At 30.5% G+C, this 17,713-nt stretch overlaps 1 protein-coding gene across 4 annotated transcripts in view; it reads right to left on the reverse strand.

Moving 5' to 3' along the window:
- Positions 1-2,809: 2,809 nt before the first annotated feature.
- The window catches only part of LOC144845369 (netrin receptor UNC5C-like), a 104,457-nt gene continuing 89,553 nt past the window's right edge, over positions 2,810-17,713 (reverse strand). For all 4 annotated transcript variants that reach the window (XM_078702649.1, XM_078702650.1, XM_078702648.1 and 1 more), the window contains 6 exons: positions 16,811-17,079; positions 11,135-11,371; positions 5,792-5,938; positions 5,260-5,427; positions 4,529-4,716; positions 2,810-3,414 (listed from right to left, as the gene is read on the reverse strand). In XM_078702649.1, coding sequence (XP_078558775.1) covers positions 3,243-3,414; positions 4,529-4,716; positions 5,260-5,427; positions 5,792-5,938; positions 11,135-11,371; positions 16,811-17,079 — 1,181 coding nt within the window. In that variant the 3' untranslated portion in view covers positions 2,810-3,242. The remainder of the gene's footprint in view (positions 3,415-4,528; positions 4,717-5,259; positions 5,428-5,791; positions 5,939-11,134; positions 11,372-16,810; positions 17,080-17,713) is intronic.

Below are 17,713 nucleotides of genomic sequence, written 5' to 3' on the forward strand. Positions count from 1 at the left end.
TCCTTTATTAGGAGATGTTAATGAAATACTGTATCTACAAAATTAAAAACAGAATTGGTATTGAAATGAGGTATATCTACATAAACCATCAGTCCCAGATGTGGTCTTTCATTAGAGGGTCATCTGTATTGTATTCTAATTAGTAGTAAATGAATAACAGAGATTAAAACCCACATGTTTGCTGACATGTATATACAGTATATGTATTTACTGTTCCTCCATGTATATACTGTATATATATACTTTTATATTAAAAAAATTTACCTTCAAGGAATACTGATAGGAAGTTTGTACAGCTCTTAAAAATAAATGATTAGGAGTTATGGAAAGCATAATGTACTCTGCTTCTACAATAATAGAACCAGATATTTAAAATAAATCTTCTAACATAGATAATGTGGAGAAAGTTGACAGTAGGTAGGTTTATTATCTCCTCACTCTTCAAACTTTAGATCTATTATGCGCAGAAAGTAATGGTACCGTCTGTTTGAACAGCCTTGCCGATATTCTTAAGATTTTAAATTTAAAGATTAGAGATCTTGCAGAATTTAATTACATGTCTTAAACCTGATTTCTCTGAAGTGAAGAAATGTATTAAAGATGGAAATAAGTTTTGAAATTGTGCAAATTTTAAGTGGATTAAAAACGTTTACAATTTCATATTGTAATCATATATATACAGTTGTCTGTTGGGGTCTCTGAAGGAGATATGAATTTCTATTTAGGTCTCGGAAGAAGTCAGTAGATATACAAATTATCATTAGCCATAAAACCTATTTGGATATGACTGATTTGGTAAATATATTAAAATTGGAATGGCAAAAATCCTGTTTGTTTTTGTTATTTTTTGCAATCATACCAAGTAAGTGTTTTGATGACATGTCTCCACATGCCAAATTAAAGAATTAAAAATCACCCGAAGCAAACTGTATAACGACACGCTTCACTGACCACGTCATGCAGACACGGATAAGCTCATAAACAGAGTCACATGGTCTCTTTTACTAACAACTCGTAACAAACGGTACACAGTTGTATGGTGCTGTTAACATTTGGGAAGTAGGGTTCACTTAGCTTATTAACGACCTCCAGAGGCCTATTTCATTTCTTTCCTCAAGCCAAAAATAAAAATAAAGCATACATTATATGTCTCTACACTGTATATTTGCTTACACTAAATTCTTGATTCTAAATGCATATGTAGGAGGCACTTTGGATTACAATGAAACAATCAAGATGTGTAAAATATTTCAAATGTAAATCATAACAAAAATGTTACAATAATAATATATCTTTTTCAATTTATTTTTTTTATTATTTTGTGGAAAGTGCAGAAAAGGTTTCAACCAAATTTATACATGTACTTTCCTAACATACTGTGAATTACCATGGTAACAAATCAGAAACAGGTAATATTAATGACGTTCATATATCATCTCAAACTAAAAATAAATATACCTAAAAAAAGACATTTTTTTTTTCCAATTTACTCTCTTTTCATAGAGTAGCTACTTCAATAAATTTTAATGTAGATAAAAAATTGAAAATGCTTTTTGTTTAATGAAAACAGTGTGAAATATGGCTGTTGGAAAATTGATGTAAAAATGGGTGCCAATCTAAAAGTTCAAGGTAATTTCAATATCGTTATCTATTTTTCTTAGGCTTATCAAAAAACAATCTAATTCCTAAAGTATTATCAGCAATAACATGGTTAGATCTAATATCAAAAAGAAAAAGATTTTGTTTTACAAATTATAATTGTAATAACATTACAAATAATAATAATGTTCAATGCATTTATAGGAAATTGCAATTGCAATTTAAATTTACTGAAACATTCGCCTCCAATGATCGTCATGCGCATGCGGCAAGATATGGCTTTGATCTGCAAGAACTATCTCTACACCTCTTAAAAGTGACGCCACGAAATGACACTAAAATTCCTATAGACATTCAACTCAACATGGCTTTTTGCGAAACGCTGTTATCAAATGAATATATACAGGACATGGTTTGTGTCAATTCATAGCGTCCCAACAAATTCAGTATAGGTAGTTTGTGAGGGTAGGTTTCTAAAATGTCTATATTTTCCAATAAAACGCTTAAAAAGGATATAAAATTTGTATAAATTTGACATCTTAAGAATAATTATATTGATACTCATGATCATCTTCCCCTACTTCATATCCCTGAAGGTCAACTTCCATAAAAATTAGATCACCAATTAATAAAAGTAGCACATCTTAATTACAACACACATTATGATTTATGAATGTGTATTGATGAATGTTTTCAATTTTCACATCATAGCATGGACCTATTCTAATTTATAGGTCCATGATCATAGCTCCTACAACTGTATTTAAAATTGTTAATGTATGATAAAATACAATCATACATTATAATAAACTAAATGAATCAACTTATAATTCAAATTTTACAAAAAAAAAGAAAAAGAAACAGCCACAAATGATAAACTGTTTTTATAATTTCACCATAGAATTTGGAATATTCTAAATAGGTTTTAGAAAATTTATAAGGAACATTACTTTATTATTATTTACATATTTCAACATCATACTTTTAAAAATAAAATAAGGATTTTGCAGCTCAAAAAAAATATTTTTAATAAAAAAAAAACACCAACTTTAATTTGTAGTTTAAAGTTGCACAATATACTAATAACAAAATAAAATTTGATTTGTCCAATAGAATTATCTTTTATCATTAGAACAAAAAATACTATTACTATATAATTAAATAAAACAAAATGCGATTTTTAAAATAAAAGTAGACTAGTAGACTGAAAGACATTAATGTATAAACTCTACTGCAAAAAAAAAATCCAATTGAACGATTGTTTGATAAATGTGTGCCCTGCAGTTTCTGTACATAAACTGATACAAAAAGTTTTGAATATCTGACAGAGTACTTTTATATAGATAATATATAAATTGTAAGATGGCCACGGTGATCACAAAACATTGTTGAATCGAACAACACACAAGTAGACTTGGGTGGCAACCTCTCACAATTCAGGTATCCACGCATTACTGTTGAACATGGGTGGGAAAAACGACTGCTTTATTCCGCATTTTGTTATACCTTTCTTTCAAAATTTTCGCAAAATTATCCAATAAGGAATATCCACACAAGGACGCACTTTTTGTTATAACATTTTCGACTGATTATCGTTCAGTGTACATAACTTTTAATGTATTTACAATTTCGATAAAAGTGTTTTATAGCCATGATGTCAGTTGCTTCTCAATGACTGCGACGGCATCTGGTCGTCCCATCTCTTGAAATACACCAAGTAAATCCATGAGGGCACCTTCTTCTCTGTGCAATGCTTCCCACAAATCAAGGATTAAGTCAGTAGGGCTAGGCCTAACTGCAAAATAGTTTGTATACCTGAAATATAACAATGGAATTCGTATTTAGGTATAGCATATTTCTCAGAAAATTAAAATAGCATTTTAGTCAAATAATTTAACAGTAACCAATCATGTGATCCTATTACCATTTACTTCTTTTAGGCAAATCAAATCAATTTAAAAGATCACTTGTTACTACAGTATTGTTAACATTTTGGTAGTCGTTTTGTTTGTGTTTTTTTCCCCCGTTTTTAGTAGGCCATTGTGTTCCATCCCAGTTTCAGCCTTCAGATGCAGGCTTATTTGTCAGTCACGTATACTTGAATATACTAGAAAAACGCCCTGTTTGACCTCCAAACAATTTTAATGTTATTATTTTGCTTTGCTTCCGGATGAGATCTTATTTAACATGGTATGACAAATACATATTTTAAGTTTAATGAGATTGGCTAAGCTAGTGATTAGACTGTTTTTTTTTCCAATAATTCATCGAATATTAAACAAATCTAATAATCACAATGAACTTTACCAGTCAGACTTCTGACTGATACCATAGTTAAATGGAGATCAAAGTCTACAACATCATATACTTATACACATCAATATAAATGTAAACAACTGCAGAATGGCAAAGGAGAACACTGCTAAAAGGAATAATTACACTATAGAATGACTACAGTTACTTCAGGCAATATAAAGTATACCAAATTATTTGTTAAAAAAGTTAAATGTATTTTATGGTACATACTAAAAATGTTATTTGTAAATAATTTGTTTTTAAAATTATCCGTTATTGTCGTTTATTAAGTCTTATGTAGTCTCATGGCCCTATGAGAAAAAAAAGAAATCTTAAAAATGAATAAAAAATATACATGGCAGCAGTCGCGTGCTCAAGTTAGTGTTTACCGACCGAGCAACCGACCGACATAGTGAGCTGTAGAGTCGCACTAAAAATGGAGACCATTAAATCAGAATGCCTTTATTGTATTGTATAAACATCTTTATTTAATTGTTAAATCTAATAATTGCATTCAGTGTTATTTTTGATCTTGATCTTTTAATCTTTGCTGACACACTTATAGTATTCACTTATCTGTGGTATTAGTAACCAAGTAGTTTGTAACCCCTTGTGTACAAGATCACAATCTTACCTATCAACTCCTAGCTTCACAGCCAACAACCTCCAATCATTCCCTCTTGATTTTGGTGGGTCTAGCACTTCACAAAGTTCTATTCTATATGGCCTACAGATTCTAAAGGCCTTGTTCGGTGGTTCTATCCTCATTGAGTTACCCGTGTCATGTTCAGAACAACAGTTTGATTTTTGTTCCAAGTCCATCTAAAAAGAAAAATTTTTAAAATAGTATTTAAATAGAATACATGTAGTTGAGGTAGCCTGATAAGCATAGGTTATTAATCAGCTGTGTTGATGTTGATATCTGCTACAGAATAATTTGTAATACTATGCCAAAATATGCATGATATTACAGACATTTTATGATTTAATTTCAATTTTAGATTCAGAGAGGTTACTGAAAAAAGTAGAATCTGGTTTATGTAGGTACAGTCAAATCTCATGAAACCCAACTCCCCGAAACTCTCCCTAAACCAGGTAGGCTCCCTGAAACTCGCCCTAAACTAGACTCCCTAAAACACGCCCTAAACTAGACTCCCTAAACCAGGCTCCTTGAAACTCTTCCTAAACCAGACTCCCTAAAACTCTCTCTAAATCAGGCTTCCTGAAACTCTCCCTAAAACCTCTCTCTAAAACTCCTCCTAAACCAGGCTTCAGGTCTTTTCTACAATGTGCATTCTGAATATTACACTATCCAATGGTGTTTGGTTTTGAAGAGCGGACTTTACAAACAATTTGTTAGCTTACTTCATCTGCAGTTCTTGTGATCTGCAGTGATTGTGTATTGCTGTCGATTCCTTGTGAGACTTCTATTCTACAGTGTACCATTCCAACCGATGCTTCTGTCCTCTCCAGTTGAAATGAACAGTGCAACGTGCTGGATGCTCCGCTCCAGATATGGCAAAATGGAATTTCCTTTAAAAGACAAACAGACTCATAAAATATTTCCACAAATATCTTATTTCATTAATATTGATGAACTATTTTACTACCGTATGGTTTCATCACGTAGCAATTAGTTGAAACTCATTGGATTGTACCATACAGTTGTTTTAACATAAATGGTTAATGACTGTTTCACCGAGATAGCAAGAGATAGTTTGACAGTGCTGGAGTAATATGGTAATATGTTTTTTTGCATATAAATTAAATGCCTGCATTCTTCTATGGCTAGACTTCTTCAGTTGATAACTACCATATTAACTAAAGAAGTTGTTAGCTTGACGAAACTGTCTTGACACACACAAGTTTTACACTATTTTTATGATATCTTAAATACCTGATAATTTGCAGCCAATTTACTCCTCCATCCAGTCATAATTTCCTCAATGCTTAAACACAGATTTGTGCCTGAGTATCGAAATTGTATAATTTGGGGCTTCTGTAGTAAAACACCTCCTTGTTTATGCTCTGTTTGAAGAACACTCTGAAAAATAAAACAAAAAAATTGTTGCTTTTGCATTTCCGAATAGTGATACAAAAACCTGTGTAAATTATAAAAAATTAGATTAGATAGAATTTGTCTTTATGTGTCCTTTTTAGGGAGTACAATTTTGGTTTTATTTTTGTTGTACTAAAATATTTTAAATTAGTACTACAATTGGTATATATACTAGAGCACCCATATACTTCAAAATTGGGCATTCAATTAAATATTTCATTTTAGCACGAACCCGCTGTGACTAAGTTATGAAACATATTGCTATATAGTTGATTTTCAACATGATCTTTTAGGTAACACATTAAAAATATGCAACTAAATCCTTTTAGTTCTCGCCTAGAAGGGATTTAATTGTGACAATAACAGACAATTATTTCCATAGAGTTACATACATTGTTTTATGTACGTAACCATCAACCAAAGAGCACATAACAGATAACCACACATATGGTTGAAGTAAATAAACAAAAAACAAATACAATAATGTATTTTTATTTAATGCACAAATATAAACTGGATTGACCGTGACACATATATAATTCAGACAAATCCTTTTAGTTCTCGCCTAGAGACTGCAAACCCGAGTCAAGCGTGTAGCCTTATTGGCTAATAGTTTCATCATCAGCGATCCACGGACCAACGGTTTGCGGACTATTGTCTGCTAAACGATGTGACATTTAGATTTACGATGTCAATAAAAGATGTAATGATGAATGATGTCTGCGAGAAAAAATGTCAAATACTATTGTAACTGTTGAAAGTTAGCAAAAGATAATACAAAAACAAATGAGTTTATCGATTGTCATTAGAAATGGCCTGGGATTGACCATTATGGATGGCCAATTTGTATGATGACGTCAGCAATTCACAAATGCACATACTGGGAGATAAAGTATACTAATGAAATTTATTGCCATAAATAAAGAATTCAGGAAAACATATTTTTTGTTTTGTATAAACAATTTTATCATGCCAGGAATTCAGAGTTACAAAGCTTAATTAGGGCCATAGACAGTACGTTGGTAGGTTTCAATCGGACTACTTTTTGACATCAACCCCACACCAATTTTGATACCTTTTAAATATTTTTTATTTATATTTCAAAAAGAATGTCTTTAAAATGAACATATAGAATATGTATCCTTGTAGATAAATTCCAAATTCAACATTTTTCCACCTTTAAAAGATGGATATTGTAAATGTACGATGAGAAGAATTAAACTGTATAACCAACATACATACAAACATGTTATGAAATGACAAGGTTTCAAGTTCAAACAGGATGTGTTAAATATATAAATACTAATGTTACCTTGGACAAAATTATGCCAAAAAACTCATAAAACAGTTTTCAATGCTAAACAACCACATGTTTGTAAAATTATTGCATAATGCCATTGATGATTATTAATATTTGAAAATCGATTCAACAACTGATCATCAATTTAGTATTCTGCTTGCATGTTTCATATTATAACTCTGACATTCAAATAATACATGTTTTTATAGGACCTTTATCAACTTTGACAAAGACCATAGATTCAATATAACATGCTATAAAGCAGATTGTTTTTATTGCTATAATGTAACATTTGGAACATCAGGTATTCAGTGAGAGGTGATGATGACAAAAATAGTATTAAAGATACAGAATTAAACATTGCTTCTTACATTGCTAATTGGACAATTATAAAGAATTACCATAATCTAAAAAACAAAGATCTAACATGTGTATAAATACTTCAATGGAAGGTGACATGATACAGTTATAACATAGAGATATTATAGTGTTATCTCTATGGTTATAATGATTGAACAAAAAAACAATGTTTGTCGCAAGATGTTGAAAATTGCGAAAATGCGTCCAACGCCCTAACAATCGATATTACGTTTAATTAAAATGATATCCTTTAAATCATGAAAATTAAGAATCGGTTACAAAATCGACCAATCAAATATCCAGTCTAATAAATTCTCTGAATAAGAAGACGCAATAATATTCTTGTTTTTGAAGTCAATCTCCTGGTTATGGATCCTCGCATGCGTAATTCCGTGGAACATCTTTTAACTTTCTTCTCGCATAATACAAGGATTACAGGGGACTAGTGCAACCAGACTATCTGGCTGCACAGGAAAGAAAAACTAACCACGCACATCATAAACATGATTGAAATTTATATAAAACAATTTTAATGAATTTATTATAACATAAAACACGTTTGAGAGTTGGGTTATATATCACTGGTAACTAGTCCGTGTCATTGAAAAAAGTTGATTAATAATAGTAACAAATTTGTATCCATTAGGAGAGGAGTTAGGATAAATTTTTACCCATTAAGATTTAAAGTTAGGGATTGCAAAGTAATTTAAGTTTAACACTTATATGTTCCAGTATGCTTATATCAACCTGCTGTCCATCATGTTATTTCAGAATAGTCTAAAACACTTTATTCTTCTTATTTATTTATTTTATTCAGTTCACAACGAACAGCAATGAAACCGCCACTAACAAGTTGAATCTTTGTCTACACTATCAAACTAGTTTGAGAAAAAAGCGTGATTTGCCCAAATATGGTAATGATATGCCCAAATATGACATCATCATGTCCATATATGGGCACATCACATTTTTTTGTCACATAAATGTTGATAGTGTAGACAGAGCTTTAATGAGCTACGACAGCATTGCTTGGTTTGGAAGCATGTGCTCAATACATATGTTAGATAAGTAAATATGCATATACGTGCTGTAATTATTAATTTATAAAACAATTTTCTACTTTGATAATTTAACAACTTCCTAGCCTATCATTAGGTGGTAAATTATAATGCTACTTAGCAAAAATTCTTAAACATATCCAGTATATATATTAACATGAACATGTTAATGAACACATTTAAATCATGGCCAAGTAAGGAATTAGTGCTAATGACTAAATTGTTCATGATTGAAAAGCAACAACTTCTAACGATGCAGTTGTTGTGACAGTACAATTCAAAGAGTGGAATCTACATTGGTATTCGAGACCGAAACACTCATTTATCAAGAATATTCTGAAAAAAAAACTCACATTAATCTTTAGCTAACTGAGTATTATACATAATAAAACACATTCTGATTTGAATACATGCTAAGTAGCTAAGTCTTCCACTTTACTTAGATTTCCTTTTAGTAGGCTGTACTAAAATCAATCACAATATCTGTTTGTCTATAAATCCAAATAATTTCCTACTTGCTTAACTTATTAGTTTTAATACATCTGCTTGAGATTTGTATCAATCAATTGCTTTCTTAACCCTAAAAGGAGATGGGGGATGGGGATTTAAGTTTAAAGAAAGATATTCACCCACTCTTACATGAAAAACATTACTGAGGTGCATTGAGTCAACCTTCTACCAAGTTTTGTTTTACGGTCAACTCTCCCAATACTGGACACCTTTGGGCTGGCCAAATATGTCTGGCTTTCTGGAAAGTCTAGTATTCGGAAAATGTTTTAAAGGTAAAAAGAAAAGAAAGAAAAATCTGGTATTAGGAGCATGTCTGGTTTCCAGAGATTAAGATATTGGGAGAGTTGACGGTACCATAAGATAATCAGTTTACTACTTGATATCTTATCTTCTCTTTCTCCAGAAAATACTCCTAATTTTGCCACGAATTCAAGCAATAAAATTAATTTGGTTTTTTGTATACTGATCTGTTTTTCATCTTCAGAAATAAATTTGAGAAAAAAAATGAATAATTCATACTAAATAATAAAAATTTAAGCCTTTTGAACTAATTTTCAGAAATGTTGACAAATTTAAATAGCATTCTAATCCAGTGCACATGAAGCTGTGATGTAATTAGCCTGAGGTGCTGTGTATATAACCCAACAGTAATGGCTAACACATTTGTTCTTGTTTATCATATATATCCTTGTAAAACTGTTTGCATCAACAGCGCTTACATTATGTCAGTCTGTACTTTGTTGGTTTAGTAAATTGTAATTCAAGTAAACATGGTTTTTCTATGGTTAAACAGTCATAGAATATCTCTATGATACAGTTAATGTACAATGGTACTAGGTAGGAATGTTTATGATTTTAAATGTACATGGCACCAGGGAAAAACACCATGTCATGCGTTGATCTGGGCTTCCATGGTTGAATTTAATGAATTGCTACAGATGCAGCATTATTGAGTGAGTATTCATATGGTGTTTATTCAAATTATTTAAAAATGCAAGTCATTATAAAGGCCTTATGATAGTAAGCACAAGACTCATGTTACTTAACATTAAAAAAGTTTTTACAATAAAAACACAATCTGTAAACAACATTTTGCTGGTTCAATGAGATATGTTAAGTTCTGTCTACACTATCAAACTAGTTGACAAAAAAGTGTGAGTGCGCCCAAATATGGTAGTGATGCGCCCAAATATGCTAGTGATATGACATCATCATGTCCATAATAGGCACATCACATTTTGTTGTCACATAAAGTTTGAAAGAGTAGACAGAGCTTAAGCCTTCGTGTTCCCAGAGTTTGTTATTCCATTCTAATCACCAGTTTCCGTCAGCATTAATGAACCATTGTCGATTAAACTCATTCAAGAGTATTATCTCACCATAGATAATCTTCTTGTTTTTAAAGGAAACAATTTTTGCTTGTTCACTTTATTCATACGTAAAACATGATTGATGATTATAATTTATGTACAAGTAATCTGAATATCCTTTAGTTGTGATTAACAAAAAAGGCAAATTAAAAACATGTTTAAGATCTATTTTTAATGTTAATTAATGGGGAAATGTGGTCTGATTAAATGTGTATTTTGCATTTGCTTCTAAAATTCTCCGTCACATAAAATTGAGTTCATGTGTAATTAAAATAAAATCACTTACCATATGATTAAAAACAAATATGAAATAACTGAGTTCATATTAAATATTCTGGTCCGCAAGAAAAAATAAGTATGGTGTGCAAAAGACTTTTTTTGGAACTAAACAAAATGTTGTTCTATTTTGCTTCCCATAAGCATGATACTAGGCAGCCTTACTTAGATGCAGTTTTGGTGGTACCGTTTTTAGGTCCAAAAACGACCCAACTGCACATCAATGAATAGGTCCTAAGTTGTCACAAACAAGAGTCACATATTATACAAACATGAAAGAACATCAACATCAATAAAATGTTCTTACCTCTAAAGCATCTGGTGTATTATCAACAACATAAATACGAATGTTGTAATCGATTGCCGTACTTAAACATGGCGCAAAAGCTGCTAACTGTAACAGTTTCATCGGGTGTCTGTCATGGTTCGGTTCTCCTACAAGACAGTACCAGCCTAGGTGGTCCACAACCATTGAACACGTGTCGTGATTAAGCTGACAGTACACACTTGTGTTAATTGTTTCTTCACCAAGTGTTGCTATTTTCTATTGAAAATAAAAACATTTTATCAATTTATTTTGGAACTAATGGTCTATCAGTAGTCATAATGTTTGTGGGGTACTGATATTTCTCTCCAAGATTCTACAGTATTGAAATGTGCTTTTTCTGGCTGTGTAACTCATTTTTAATTTTCTATTTTGTTTGTCAATTATTCTTTTTTCTTCTTTAGACAGTTGAACAACATGGTTAATGCATACTAAACAAAAATTAATGAATTACTGTTGAAAAGTGCTTTCTTTTTATATATATGTAAATGTATTATTCTAAATCAGATTTTATTATTATTTTTTAAATCTACAAGTAGTAGTTAGATTTCAAAGAGATATATATGAATATGGATAACTACTAATAAAAAGGTAAGTTCTTCCAAGCTTTTGGAAAACATAGCTTCAAAAGTTGGTAGGTATTTTATTTGTTATCTAAGAAATATTATTTAGAGCATGCTGTACAATACATTAAAAATTAAATTATTCCCTATGAAAAAACATTACACTTAATAGTGATATATGATGTGTACAATGGTAGTCTTTAAAACATAGTCACGTTTATTTTGTATGTTTTTTTCTAAATTGTTCATGCATCAATTTATTAATAGCCTTGTGGGAATGTATGAAAAATTACGAGAGCCTGTTATAAATAACAGTTGTATCTAACTAAAATTGTTATATAGATTAATGACAAAGAAAAAATTACACATTTTAAAGCTACAGTACTCAGGTAAATAATATAAAAGGAAGCCATAAAAAATATAATAAAACCCATATTTAGTAAAATGTATTCTTGAATAACTATTGGATATACTCAGATATTAGCCCATACCCTGTCTACATGGCATACACTCTTAAGTCTACACTATCAAACTAGTTAAAAGAGTGTGATGTGACCAAATATGGAAATTGGTAGTCATAGTGATATATGACATCATCACGTCCATATATAGGCATAGAGTTTAATAGTGTAGACAGAGTTTTACTTTCGAAAAAGCATTTCTGTACATCAAAAGATTATTCTTCAGTATTATACCCATCCCAGTATACGGTACACAACAACCGGCATGGTAACCAAGACCATAGAGTAGTACCATTATACAGTGCATCCAAGGGTAGATCCTCAAATTATTCAACAAAAGGGGGCATAAAGTGTTGATACAATAGTATTCACTTTAAAAATAAAATATTTTTGTCGCATTTGAATTAAACAATTTTCTACAGGGAACCTAGTCATTATAACATCTATTAAACTGATCCTCACAGAATGTGCACACTACAAATTTAGCTGATAACACTCAACCAGATATCAGATCATGACTTCCTCTGACCATATAACCCTTGTTCGCCCTATCAATTCATTAATTCTCATTTATTACAGTCTCTTTTCAATTTATCTTTCGATTAGCAACCTCTTGAACAATATTCATATCCATTAATTCAATCACTTATTCAATTTATTTTACTGTTACTCATCAACCATTTCCAACTGTTTTTCTCATTTGTGTTCATAAAACACATTAACAATAATGTTCCGGTATCAGGTTGTGTTTCATTCCCTATTTATTAAATCGCCTAACAGAAAATAAAGAATTGTCTAATAAATGTAGAAATTCCTCCGGCAAGTATGACTGTAAATCGTAATGTAATGTTAAATCTAAGTTAATGGTTATTTTCAAGATATGTTTGAGGCATAGTATTTATTGGTGATATATTTTTGTGGATTGAAATATATGTTAGAGTTAATATTTGAGATTGTGATCTATTTCTTTTACTTTTATTGTTTTATAACATTTTTTAAGTAATTGTGTCAATAAGAAATGAATAAATGAGGTTACATTCAGACAATTGTTGTATTCGTTTGGGACTTATTTTTTCGTTGAGTATATATTTAATGGAATATTTTGAGCGCTGAGCTTGTTCTTAACGAAAAGCTTGCACTGTTTAAAGTTTTTTATTCGAATTCAAATACAAAAAAGTACTCCACGAATCTTTTTGTTGACCACAAAAGTTCCCAATCGAATACGACAATTGTGAGAATTAATATTTGCGATTGCGATGACACTCTTAATTGGAACCACTGACAGCACTGGAAATAACTATTCATATATGGTAAGATAATACAAAAATCGGCATAGATGTTTTATTGTTTCTAAAGCACCTAATTGATCATTTACAGTCATTGTATTATTAACATGATGTACTTTAAATTTAATGTGTTATATAATATACTTTTATATAAAATTTCCTTTGAAAGTAGTAAAATTTTATGCAATATTTGCATTATATTTCACAATTATAATGTCTTTGAAAATATCCAATAATAAAAATACCATTGTTATGGATGTTGGCCTACTTTACAAATGTATAGTTTTCTCATTATTATGTATTTTAAGAATACATTTTATTTTATAAAAAATATCATTTGTAAGGCGGAGAAATAATTTAAAAATAAATTATAGTATAAAATAATTTGTCTGAGGAGAACAAATTATTTGTGTGTCAAGAATGATAAATGTATAAAGGTTAACATAAATATATATTAGGATGCATTAAGTATTACTAACTTTGTTATTTGGAAAAATAATTTACTGAAAAGAGTTTACAATATAATATAATCATAAAAATAAATATAACAACATTTCTTTTGGGAGAATTAGTCTAATGTGTGAAATAATATCATAATTATCAAGGTAATCTGATCGTACAATTTTTAGATTATTCTCAATTTACCCTAATTCCTACCCCCTAATGTCACACCCAGTGAGTATTTTGCAATGCCTTTTTCACATAGTCATGACGCCAATCTGAGGATGAGAAATCACTCAGGTGGATCGTTACCCATATTATTCAACCCTAGAGATTGTCTGTGAAACATTATCTCGCAATATTTTGTATTACCTAATGATTTCTAAGTTTCAATAAATATTCTAATAATCACAGACTGTAGCAATCTTGTGAAATTTAGTGTGATGAAAAGATGGAAAATGTAATAAAATATTTCTATTTGCAAATTTGAAATAATAAATATATGATATGATATAGAGTCTATTACACAGAAATAACAGAAACTTTATTTAATATTCTTTCAGAATAACATTCAATAATCATAGCCTCGTTATAACTTTGTTGTCAGAGGTAATGACATCAAACATTATTTTTGCTTTTGGCACATGTCTCGAAATATAGGACGAACAAAATTGTAACCAAATTTATAAGATTTTTTTGTTTTAATCTACACTGCAATGAGAAATATATATCTATGATATTTGACCGTTTTATAAATAGAAATATACTTGTTTATATGAGAAATATACTTGTTATATATATATAATCTGATTAATTTACTAAAATCCAGATGTGTACAAATCTACAGCCAATAAATAATAGAAATGTGTACATTTTAAATTTAGTATTACAACCTTTAATTGTGTTTTTTTTATTGTAATTATTTTTTATATATGACAGCTGTTTACTTCTTTTTATACTTGCATTCTGTTATGTAATTAATTTTATATGTGTTTTACTTGAGAGGTAGCAAGATTTATGTGTACAAGATGCATATACAGTAGTATCTTTATAATGAAAATGTAGAAAAAAAGAAAATTTACCAATATTGTCTAGACCTGTTTTCAATGATGTTTTGTTTGTATTAATACATGTATTTAAGGATACATAAAATTGTATAGTCATGTACTGCTGTTATACGAGTGATTCTAGGTGGTAGGTCTAGGCCTTATATATTTCATTTAACTGTACACATTTTCTACTTTTGCTGTTAGTTTACATATGGTGACTTCTGTGTGAAATAAAACTAGACATGAAACTCGTCACTTTGACGAGTTAGTTATCCGCACCACGACAAACGCCACGTGCACGTCATACGTTGGAATATTGCACACAGATAAAGATTATGGCATTATGACAAGAACTGAAGAATATGACATGCTGTTAGTGCTGAATTTTGTGTCATATAGTATATACATGCAAACAGTATAAGCTGTATACATATTACATACAGTGTAGAATAGGTGAAATTACGGGACCCGCCATTTATTCCAATTTTTAACATGGCGACGGTATCAAAATGAAACACTTAGATAGCAATTTCAGAAGGAAATTATCTCAGGAACAACATATTAACGTGTAGAAGAAATTTGAATACGTAAAATATAGATGCGCACCCTTTTAAATGTGATGAACTATTACGCAAAATATGAAAATACGACTTTTTTTATTCAACTGGCCATATGATGACGTCACAACATCCGATTGGCAAAATGTTTACATGAATTCGTATCTACAATCCAATAGCTTCCAGAAAACGTTTTAATCGTGATTATCACATTTTATTCTTACGAGCTATTACAGATTAAAATTTACTGTAAAGATGAAATTAATGACCCACGTAATTAAAATTTTTTAGGCATGATGACGTCATAAAAATTAAAATATTTTTATCTCATGCTAAAGAAAGTTGATTGACCTACACAATATATAAATGTAGGAGAAAAAGGAATACAGATAAGCGCGATGCGCTCCATTGAATGTGATGAGCAATAACGAAAGAGACAAAAATCCTATATTTTACATTCGTGTGGCCATACGATGACGTCACAATGTTTTTTTAGCCTTATTGATGCATGATCCGATATCTACAACTCATCAACTTCTAGATTTTGTAATAAAAATAAACGGTTTACTTTAGAAACTATGACTGTTTAAAAAAAGACATAATTTTGACGATTTTTTAAGCTTTTTCATAAAAAACGCGCACGAATTGTCTAATTCAACGTGTTCGTATGGCGTTATTTAAACTGGAAAAGGTCTAAATTGTTTTCAAAATCACTGGGAAAGGCTTGAAAAATATAATTCAAGAGAAAAAAATATGATTTTAACGCTATGTGCGCACCGCGCGCATAAAAAATTGCGCGCCCGTGGGAATTTTTGACATGCTCAAAATGACAAGAAACGCGTAAAAAGTTGATTAGAAATTAATTTTGCGCATTTTGAAATTTTAAATGCGCGTGCGCGCGTAACTTCTTGTCAAACATGCCATTTTTAATCCGTAGAAAGTTTGCCCCTGATATGACTTAAATTTTGTCAAAGTGTCAATACTAAATGACTTTTGGTTTTTAATCTATGATCAATCATTGAAATTCATAAAATTGCGCATAAGTCACGTTGCGCAACTATGACGTCATTCAAAAATAGGAGGTGCACAACTTCACGTAAATGCCCATATGTTGTCAAAGTTATGAAATGTTATGTTTACACATTTTAGAGGAACACGACTCACAAAAAGGAAGGAAGGAAAGAAGAATAATACAGAAAAAAAATATTGATCTCATACAATTACAAGGAGTTATCCGCTTGGTATACCAAGCGGATAACTAATAAACAAATCATAAATACTTCACACTAATTAATACCTACCTCCCATGAGCTACTTGTCCTAGACTGGCCCTTGCAGTAATATATGGAGTATTTCCAATCGCTACTTATTTGTGCTGCACAATGCGATGATGTTAATATCATAGGCTTTACAAGTGTCATACTGGCAGGCCCACAGATTATTATTGGAGTTAGCATCGTCTGTCTACTGTTTAATTTAGGTTTATCCATTGTTTCTCTATTATAAGTTATATACAGTTCCTCTGAGTAACCCTTTGGCACTGCTCCCTCGGGAACAAATACACTAATACCTGGAAAGGAACAAAATATATACATGTACACAAATGTAAATTAGGCCCTATATGGGTTTGCGACAGTTACAATTGATGATTATTTTAAACAGTCAAGACACCATAGCAGGCCATAGATATTTTTAACGCAAGGCATTGCCCGGGACTGTTCCATTTTCCTTCTGCGGTGTTCCATAATAAGGTGAGGTAAAGACAATCTAAACGAAAGTTCTAAACGGTATCTTTACCATTCAGCCAACTTTGCCCCTTTTAATAATAAAAGTTAAGTAAAATGAAAACAAAAATGTATGGAACAAAATTAGAGTACATCATATTAAAAGTATGAAATACATTTTGTAATTACATCTATAAGATGAAATTTACTATTTACTGTTGCAAGGTGGAATTGGTTGTATATAAAGGCCATCTCATTTTACCATATTAAATTTCGTATTTTAATAAAAAACAAAATACTCTACTAATGAAAATGTTTTATATTCGCACAAAAAAATCGTTGAAATAAAATTAGTTAGAAATTGTAGTTTGCTAATTTTGTATTCATATTTTTTTTTTAAAAGCAACTAATAAAAATATGACAAGTTAAAGAATTGTAATTAGGATACAACAGAATCAATACTGAATAATTCAACAATTT

The sequence above is a fragment of the Antedon bifida genome, chromosome 6, assembly GCF_963402885.1.
Source record: "Antedon bifida chromosome 6, ecAntBifi1.1, whole genome shotgun sequence".
NCBI lineage: Eukaryota > Metazoa > Echinodermata > Crinoidea > Comatulida > Antedonidae > Antedon > Antedon bifida.